Source organism: Chenopodium quinoa, unplaced genomic scaffold (assembly GCF_001683475.1).
Source record: "Chenopodium quinoa cultivar QQ74 unplaced genomic scaffold, ASM168347v1, whole genome shotgun sequence".
NCBI lineage: Eukaryota > Viridiplantae > Streptophyta > Magnoliopsida > Caryophyllales > Amaranthaceae > Chenopodium > Chenopodium quinoa.
The window spans coordinates 1,398,736-1,408,682 of NW_018745323.1; the positions used below are offsets into that span (position 1 = coordinate 1,398,736).

Consider the following 9,947-nt stretch of genomic DNA (forward strand, 5'->3'; position numbering starts at 1 on the left):
CGGGAGCCCACCTAATGAGATGTGATAGTACCGGTGACCTTTATCCCATCCTTCCACCCAGTCAAGCCAACTCATCAGTTTCACATTCAAATTTTTCTGCAATTTCTTCCGATCTTTGGCATAATCGGTTAGGACACCCCGGCGATGTTGTTCTTAGATCTTTAAGTAATCAAAAATTTATTGAATGTAATAAGGCTTGTACTTCTTTTTGTTCTTCGTGTCCTTTAGGGAAACACGTTAAACTTCCTTTTTATGATTCTATGTCGCGCACCGTTTTTCCATTTGATATAATTCATAGTGATCTATGGACTTCCCCCATTGTTAGTTCTTCTGTCATTGTTATTATCTATTGTTTCTTGATGACTGCAGCAAATTTTTATGGACTTATCCTATTGTAAATAAATCCCAAGTTAAACATCTTTTTCAATCTTTTCATAAGATAGTCCACACTCAATTTGAACGTAACATTAAGACTTTCCAATGTGATAATGGCACCGAGTATGTTAATGGTACTCTTAAAATTTTTTTTGAAAATCATGGCATGCTCTATCGTCTTTCTTGTCGTCACACCTCTCAACAAAATGGAAAAGCCGAACGCCACATAAAATCAATCAAAAATATTATTCGGACCCTTCTTGCTCATGCTTCTTTGCCTCATTCTTTTTGGCATCATGCTCTAGCCATGGCTACCTATCTCCTAAACATATTACCAACCAAATTCTTAGATTATAAATCTCCTACTCAAGTTTTATACCAACGTGATCTTAGTTATTCGGCTTTACGAGTCTTTGGTTGCCTATGTTTTCCACTCTTCCCTTCCACTACTATAAACAAATTGCAAGAGCGGTCCACCCCTTGTGTCTATCTTGGCCCCGCGCCAAATCATCGTGGTTCGAAGTGCTATGATTTATCAAATGGCAAAATCATCATTAGTAGGCATGTGAAATTTATTGAAAACGAATTTCCGTTCTCAAAATATCACAAACCGAAAATTGATGATTATGATTTTTGGGATTACAATCCATTAAATCACCTAGCCCATTTACGCACCACTCAACCCGTCCCTTCTCCTTTCACGGCCCAGTCTACTCCTCCTCAAGAGCCGCATCATGCTCCTTCACCTGGGCCTCCCTCTACTGGGCCTTCTTCACGCTCCAACCCACAGCCCACTGTCGCATCTCCATCTGTGGGCTCCCAGCAGTCCGCCCAACACACTCCAACCCTTCAGCCTTCCTTTTTGGACAGCCCACTCCTCACTTCCTCACGAAATGAGGATTTCTCATGGGACTTGTTATTCATCGCCCGCAAATCTCTACATAAAGCCCACATTTTATAATTTTTTGACAAATTTGCCCTTTTTATAATTTTAACCGAAGATAAATTTTTCGCACTAAAAAAATGTGGAGCAGCACCGGATCGCCGAGGATCACCGGAGAATCGCCGTCGTCATCGGAAAACGAGGTTCGTAACGCATCGTAAGGACGAAATGGTGGCTGGCGCCTAGCCAAAAGGCCATGCCGTGGTTGTGGCGCCTAGCCAGGACGCCGCCACCGTGGTAACGGCGCCTGGTGGAGAAGCCTCGACCATAGTAGTGGCGCGTGGCCAGGACGCCGGAGCCACGGCCAGGGCGCCTGGCCAGGACGCCGCCACCATGGCGGCGGCGTCCTGACCAGGCGCCCCGGCCGTGGCTCCGGCGTCCTGACCAGGCGCCCAGGCCGTGGCTCCGGCGTCCTGGCCAGGCGCCACTAGGGGAATATATTTTTTTTTTTTTTTTTTTTATTTTTTAATTTAATCCCCTTTTTTTTTTGTTTTTTTTTTGTTTAATCTTAATGTAATTATATTTATACGTTATATGTTATTGTTACAGGATTATGGTGGAGACGGAAATGATTACAGTGGGATTTTTGTACATGATGGCCTGTTCGAAGATGCTCAACAAGCGATTGATTGGGCAAAACAGGTTGCAATTAGATCAGGCTTTTGTTTAGTAGTAGCAACTCATAAATCTCAACGGGATGGTAGAATGGATCGCATTTTGAGATGCGACCGTTATCGCAAAAGAGAAGAACGAGATTTCAGTAAAGCGATTCGGTTTGACTCAAAGCGGAAAGGTTGTGGGTGTCAGTTCCGAGTTAAGGTTCGACAACATCAAAGGCGTGACGGTTGGGAAGTGAAGGGTTACGGCAAATGGGGATATCACAACCATGAGTTGATAGCATACAAAGTGGGGCATCGGCAGTTAAGCGGCCTAAGTCCAGCTGCGAAACTAGTTGTAAAAGAAATGAGTGATGCTCAAGTGAAGCCCGCTAAAATATTAGCGTCTGTGTTAGAGAAATTCCCCGAAGACCAGCCAAACCGAAGACACATCTACAACGTCAGACAGAAATTGAGGTTTGAACGGTCAGAGGGAAGGAACCCTATACAGCAGCTTCTGCACCAGGCACAAGCACGTGGTTACCTTTACTGGTTTGAATCTGACGAAGACACATCGGAGGTAACTCATTTGTTCCTTGTCCATCCTGATTGTGCTGATATGATTTCGTCTTGGCCATCTGTGATTTTGATCGATTCAACGTACAAGACAAACAAGTACAAGTTCCCACTGGTTGAGATGGTTGGGATGGCTCCAACGAACCAGAACTTTCTGATTGGTTATGCAGTCATGAAGGATGAGACGGCTGCGAGTTACCGTTGGGTGTTGGAAAAGTTGAGAAACTACATCGGCCCAAATGTACAGCCATCGGCCATCGTAAGTGATTGTGAGGGAGGTCTTTTTGCCCCTATAGCGGAGCTGTTTCCGGAGTCGAGCCATTTACTGTGCACATGGCACATCAACAACTGCGTGAAAGTCAAAGCCTACAATCTTTTCAACAAGAATTTAGTAACAGCAGAGACATTGGTAAATGGTAAGTGGCGGAAGATCATGCAAGCTACCACAGAGGCAGAGTACGATCGAGCCTTGGAAAACTTCAAGGATGCGTACAAGTGGTGCCCGCCAATCGTAGACTATGTGATGCACCAGTGGGTACCTCAGAGGGAAAAGTTTGTCAAATATTGGACGAACCAAGTTCTTCATTTTGGGAACACTACGACATGCAAAGTCGAGAGCGCTCATAGAGCTTTGAAGGACTGGATTGATTCTTCCACGGCTGCTCTGGATACACTGTTCGAGAGAATAAACAAGGCTATTGATACTCAGAGGAACGGCATCAAGAACTATCTCGAGGACTCCAGACGACGACATGGCATGTTGTATGGCCATTTCATATTTAAGATTCTCCACGGTCGTGTGTCACACCACTGTTTGGGGTTGATTCTGAGCGAGTATACCAGGATGAGGGAGTTGGGCGATGAAGTGGCTATTCGGTGCGGATGTGCTATATCAATGACTCATGGATTACCTTGTGCATGCACCATTCACCGCGTAATTACGCAAGACAGGGCGTCGTTACATGTCGATCAGGTTCATCCATTCTGGCGGACGCTCGTTATCGGAGAGCATGTTGTTCCGCATACGGTTCACCGTGAACAGGAGGAGTTGGAGCAGTTTCAGTTGATGTTTGACCAAGTGTCCTCCAGTCACCCTTCGATCATTCGTAGTGCTACACACATACTTCATGACATGTTCAATACATCGTGTTTGGATACCGAGGAACCGGAAGGGGTCGAGCGACCTAGGGGTCGACAACCACGGCGGAACAAGAGTGCGTTTGAGTACATTCGTGGTCGTGGCCGTGGCCGTGGCCGTGGTCGTACATCCTCATCAAGTGGCAGCCAATCATCGTCGTCGGTTAATATGCCCGGCACCGGTAAGACATTCGACTTCAATTTCTTTTGTTGACTGTTTGATTAGTTTACTGGTTACTTGTTTATTGTGTTTATTGATGTGTGTAACAGGGAGAATGGACATTGAACATTTTCCATATAAGGACAGGATCCCTAATATCATGATGCCATTCTTGGACGGGTGGAATGATGTCATTGCAGATGGTAACTGCGGATTTCGGGTTGTGGCGGATGTGTTTCAAATGGGTGAAGACAACTACGGTTTAGTGCGGCAGTTGATGTACAGTGAAATCGCATCAAACCGAGATGTGTATGGCCATGTGTACGGCGAGGACTTGGATAGGTCTCTGCAGCGTATCCGGTGGGGAGGGGGACCTTGCGGTCAAAATCATTGGTTCGATGCGCCACTTGATCTCTTTGCCGTTGCAAACATCTACAAGTGTGCAGTCATGCATTTCGGCCTTGGTTTACATAGTCGAGCCTATTATCCATGTACAACGGTTCTGCCCTGGTGTTCGCGCGAGACCGTCACCAGACCGGTAAGGGACGTTGCTATTGGATTTCTTGGGCCGTCATACAGACATTTTATCCGATTAGACATGTCACCCGATTTTCCGGTCCCACATATCATACCGAAGTGGTATGAAATTCGTAGAGCAAGCGTGGAGGGTTGGGATGCTTTGTACCATGCTCGCGTGCAACAGTGGAACAATTTAATTGCAATGTAGTTTTTGTTGATGTACACCTACCTTTTACTATGAGGCCTTGTATTGTCAATACTATGTCATTTCTATGTGTTCATTTTTAAAAGATAATGTTTCATTTTAAAAACTAACAACAATAATTTCACAATATTACAAACTAAAAAGATAATATTGAATTTTAAAAACTAAGAACAATAATTTCAAATATTACAAACTAAAAAGATAATGTCTAATTTCAAATATCAGTAATCCCTCTGTGACGCCCACTGCCACTGCTCAAGGGTCCGTTCCAGATCGTCAATAACAGCTCTGCCTGATGCACTCGTCATGCAGTCCCTTTCCTCAAAAAGTCGGTGTCCCAACTGCATAATCTTGCCCATCCACTACACAAAACAAAAAACAGGAAACGACGTATTATACATATATATATTAAAATAAGAGAACAACAAATAAAAGATGAGACGTACCGCATAAGAGGCAGTGGCAGGTGGCACATCGTCATCATCTGCGTCGTCGATGTCTTTGATCAACCTCGGGTGCGAGTGCCGGATGTACCATTCCATGTAGTGCTGGTCACACATGGCAGTCACCCCACTTGGCGGCCGCTGCAGCTCCGCCGTCCATAGGCGGGCAACCATCGGAAACTGCTCCCACATGGATATCATGTTTGCCGGCCATTGGACGACGTACTCCTTCGACGACGCAGATCGTACCGCCTTACTGGGCCATGCCGGTGGAGGTGGGACAACTTGGACAAATCCAAGCTGGCGAAGACAGCGCTGCGGCATGTACGCCTCTACGATCTCGCGATACTGAATCAGTTCGGTGTAGAGGGTCCTGGGTGTGTGTCCTGCGTCCTACGTGCCGTAGGGTGCAAACATCGCTGCAAGACGGCTGCGATCTTAACGCCGCCGTGATCCCACACACCAAGTGCCGATGTGTACAGCGCAGCCCTATCCACCGCCAACAGCTCCGCTAGTAAATCTGCCTGATCCGCATCAGTGACGACAGATGCTCGGTTTCCCTCCACGGGAATCCCAAGGATGGCCTCGACGTCATGCAACATGATCGTCATCTCACCGAACGGAAGGTGGAACGAGTTCGTATCCGGATACCATCGCTCAACGAAAGCCGTGATCAGCGTCCAGTCAATCCTGTCGTGCATGGTGGCAGGAAGGTGACTCACTCTAGTGCCCCTCAATCGCCCGACCATCTCGCTCTCCTCCGGCCAAGCATCAGCCCAGCTACACAAAAACCTACAAGTCTTTTCCCGGGTTTGGCATTTCAAAATGCCTGTATCCAAAGCCCTCTCCTGGTCCTCCCAAATACGGGTAGCGATGTGTCCTAAAAAGCTAGGAATCACACTCTCGTCTATAGGTCCCCCGGCCACCTCACCCCTCACCATCCAAGAATCATTAACGGCCCTCGACCGTTTTCTGCTACCCGCAGACACAGTGGACGCAGATGATGTGCCAGATCTACTAACAAACCTACCATCTCGACCCTTACGCACATCTACCCTATGCGTCTCATACGTATCATCAAGCCTCTGACTGAATGGACCGTAATCATCATATGGTCCACTCTGATCGTCGACATCCTCATCTGCATCATCCTCGTCCTCGACCTCCTCCTCCTCGACCTCCTCCTCCTCCTCCTCCTCATCATCATCATCATCTTGATCGTCCGCAGAACAGTGCACCCGTTCTCTGCGGGCCGAGGCCGAAATACCACGGGATCTAACGTGTCTGGGCCCCGAGCTCTCCATTGAGTAGATCGTACTCCTCACGACGTCAATACTCTTCCCCGCACCAGGTCTAAATTGCGATGCCTAACTCCAAGTAAATAACGAAACATAATAACGAAAACAAATTAAAAAAAGTCGAAAATAAACACAAAAGCAAATAAACAAGTCACGGAAATAAAATTATAAACATAAAAAATATAAATATATACAAGACAATATACATATAAACATAAGAAATATAAACATAAACATATACCAAAAACAAAAAATATAAACTACAAACAAAAAAAAAACAAACATAAACAAAAACAAAAACAAAAAATATTACCAAAAACAAAAAATATAAATACAAAAAAGGACGAAAAGAAACACAAAAGCAAATAAACAAGTAACGGAAATAAAATTATAAACATAAAAAATAAAAATATAAACAACACAATATAAATAAAAACATAAAAAATATAAATATAAACATAAAAAAAATATAAATATGAACAAAACAATATACCAAAAACAAAATATATAACCAAAAACAAAAAATATAAACAACAAACTAAAAAATGAAAAACATAAACAAAAACAAAAAATCAAAAATGCAAAGAAAAAACCAAAAACAAAAAACTAACAAAACTTAAAAAATTTAAAATTGCAAAAACTTAAAAAAAGAAGAACATCAAAATTTTAAAGAAAATTTATAAAAAAAAAAGGGAACTTATAATTTTTTTACATACAAAAATATAATCCAAAAAAAAAAAAATACATAGGAACATAAAATTAAAAATTAAAACCAGATACAATTTTTTTTTTAAAAAAAAAATAGAACATAAAATTAAAACAAATAAAAAAACAAAATTTAAAAAAAAAAAGATAAAAAAAAAAAAGGGAACATACAATTTAAAAAAAAGAAAAACAAATTTTTTAAAAAAAAAAAAAAAAAAAATTCGAAAAAAAAAATTTAAAATTAAAAAAAAACAAAAAAAAAATTTAAAAAAAAAAAAGAGAAGGAGGCGCCTAGGCAAGACGCCCGTACGGTGGTGGCGGCGCCTAGCCCAGACGCCACTACCACGGCCGTGGCGCCTAGCCTATGCGCCGCCGCCGTGGTAGTGGCGTCTGGGCTAGGCGCCGCCACCACCGTATGGGCGTCTTGCCTAGGCGCTTCCTCCGTGGTGGTGGCGTCTCGCCTTGGCGGCCCACCGTCGCCGGAGGTTTTTTTTTTAAAAAAAAAATTACAAAAATTTAAAAAATTACCTTCTGGCCGGCAAACCGCCTTCCGCCCACCGCCGGTGCCGCCACTTCCTTGCCGGGCCGCCTCGACATAGCTCTGGAAATAATTTAGAGAGAGAAAGTGGAAGTAGAGAGTAGAGAGAGAAATTGTGTTTTTTAGTTTGAGGGCAAAAGTGTCATTTCACTCTTATTTTGTGGGCTTTATGTAGGAATTTGCGGGCGATGTTTAACAGTTCACTTTCTCATACCCCCTGACTGACAGTGACTCACCCGACCCCACTGTCCACATCAGCCCCGCCCCTACCACTCACATTTCCGGCCAGCCACCAACCCAAACCCATCCTATGACTACCCGAGCAAAAGATGGCATTGTCAAACCTAACCCGAAATATTTTTCCAACCTAAACACGATGACCACTACCACTATATCTCCTATACCAAAGGACCCGGTTAGTGCTATCCGTGACCCAAATTGGAAAAATGCAATGTTGGAAGAATATAATGCTCTTATTGATAATCATACATGGGATTTGGTAAATCGGCCCTCTAATGTGAATGTTATTCGTTCTATGTAGATATTTCGTCATAAACGAAATTCTGATGGTTCTTTTGAGCGATATAAGGCTCGTCTTGTGGCTGATGACAAAACTCAGCAGCAGGGTATTGACTGTGATGAGACTTTCAGTCCGGCTGTTAAACCGGCTACTATTCGTACTGTTCTAAGCATTGCTATTTCTCACTCTTGGCCGATCCATCAGTTGGATGTCAAGAATGCTTTTCTGCATGGTAAGCTCAATGAAACAGTTTATATGTATCAACCCATGGGTTTTCCTGACAAAACACATCCGGATCATGTTTTCTTATTACGGGGATCTCTCTATGGTCTCAAACAGGCTCCTCGAGCCTGGTATCAGCGGTTTGCAGATTTTGTCACCTCTATTGGATTTACTAACAGTAAATCTGATACTTCTCTGTTTATCTTGAGACAGGGCACTAATACTGCTTATATTCTGTTATATGTTGATGATATCATTCTTACATCATCCTCTGATCGTCTACGGACACATATTATGGATCTTTTGGGCTCCAAATTTGCAATGAAGGATTTAGGGCCTTTAAGTTTCTTTTTGGGCATTGCTGTAACTCGTGATGCTAATGGTATGTTCTTGTCTCAGAAACAGTATGCTTCTTCTATTATTGAAAAAGCAGCATGTCAAACTGTAGCCCTTGTCCGACACCAGTTGACACCAAACCCAAGCTTAGTGCTTCTCATGATGCACCGTATGAGGATCCTACTAAGTACAGGAGTCTTGCAGGTGCTTTACAATACCTGACATTTACTAGACCTGATATCTCTTATGCAGTTCAGCAGGTTTGTCTTCATATGCATGATCCGCGCAATGCGCACATGGGAGCCTTGAAGCGTATTATACGCTACTTACAGGGTACTTTGTCTTTTGGTTTACATCTATACAAGTCCTCTATTAATAAACTTGTTGCTTATACTGATGCGGATTGGGGGGGATGCCCCGACACCAGGCGCTCTACTTCTGGTTATTGTGTATATTTAGGGGATAATTTGATTTCTTGGTCCTCTAAACGGCAGCCTACATTGTCTAAGTCTAGTGCAGAGGCTGAGTATCGTGGAGTTGCTAATGTGGTATCTGATTCTTGCTGGATCAGAAATTTGTTACTAGAGCTTTATTTTCCTATTCATACAGCAACTATTGTGTATTGTGACAATGTGAGTGCCATCTACCTATCTGGAAATCCAGTGCAGCATCAACGCACAAAATACATTGAGATGGACATTCATTTTGTTCGGGAGAAAGTCGCTAAAGGCGAGGTACGAGTTTTACATGTTCCCTCTCGATATCAGATTGCATATATTTTTACAAAGGGACTTCCCCAGGTTCTTTTTGATGACATCCGTGCCAGTCTTAGCGTCCATGAGTCTCCCGCTCCGACTACGGGGGAGTGTTAGAATATATGGCAATATATTATAGGTTGACTTTGTATATAACTGATTTGGTTAATGTATATTTTATAGCCTAGTTTGTAGCCTAATTTGTAGCCTAGTTTATAGCTAATCAACAAGCTTGATTATATCTTGTAATTGTATATTTATACCCCAAGGATAATCAATGAAACGCAACGATCAAATCACTTTCAAAAATCATTATTACTCATTAAATCATTATATTTTAAAATTTTTGTGAAATAAATATAAGTAAACCGTTGTCTTTTTTTTTTTCTACTAATAACAATAATAATAATAACAATAACAACAACAACAACAACAACAATAATAATAATAATAACAACAACAATGACAACAACAACGACAACAACATTAGTAATAATAATAACATTAATAATATTATCAATAATAATGTTGAAATCTGCTCGGCTCTGCTCTGCTCTGCTATTCTGAAATCTGCTCTGCTGAAATTTAATCTGCTTTGCTATGCTGACCTCTGCTCTGC

At 42.6% G+C, this 9,947-nt stretch overlaps 2 protein-coding genes across 2 annotated transcripts; one reads left to right on the top strand and one right to left on the bottom strand.

Annotated features, from left to right (window-relative positions):
• The first annotated feature begins 3,622 nt into the window (after positions 1 to 3,622).
• Positions 3,623 to 4,617, top strand: LOC110712480. The gene is made up of 2 exons (XM_021890945.1): positions 3,623 to 3,809; positions 3,898 to 4,617. Exons 1-2 carry the CDS (start codon positions 3,623 to 3,625, stop codon positions 4,512 to 4,514), a joined length of 804 nt encoding a protein of 267 aa, XP_021746637.1. The 3' UTR covers positions 4,515 to 4,617.
• Positions 4,618 to 4,688: 71 nt separating this feature from the next.
• LOC110712539 lies at positions 4,689 to 5,327 on the bottom strand. Its single transcript, XM_021891009.1, has 2 exons — positions 4,958 to 5,327; positions 4,689 to 4,873 (listed from the first exon to the last, which is right to left on the bottom strand). The coding sequence occupies exons 1-2, from the start codon at positions 5,276 to 5,278 to the stop codon at positions 4,733 to 4,735; spliced, it is 462 nt and encodes a 153-aa protein (XP_021746701.1). The 5' UTR covers positions 5,279 to 5,327; the 3' UTR covers positions 4,689 to 4,732.
• Positions 5,328 to 9,947: the final 4,620 nt, after the last annotated feature.

Coding starts and splice junctions, on each gene's coding strand:
- LOC110712539 (XM_021891009.1), bottom strand. CDS start 5,278: ATGCCGCAGCGCTGTCTTCGCCAGCTTGGATTTGTCCAAGTTGTCCCA. Junction 4,874..4,957: donor CTGCCACTGCCTCTTATGCG/GTACGTCTCATC, acceptor TGTTTTGTGTAG/TGGATGGGCAAGATTATGCA.
- LOC110712480 (XM_021890945.1), top strand. CDS start 3,623: ATGTTCAATACATCGTGTTTGGATACCGAGGAACCGGAAGGGGTCGAG. Junction 3,810..3,897: donor GGTTAATATGCCCGGCACCG/GTAAGACATTCG, acceptor TGTGTGTAACAG/GGAGAATGGACATTGAACAT.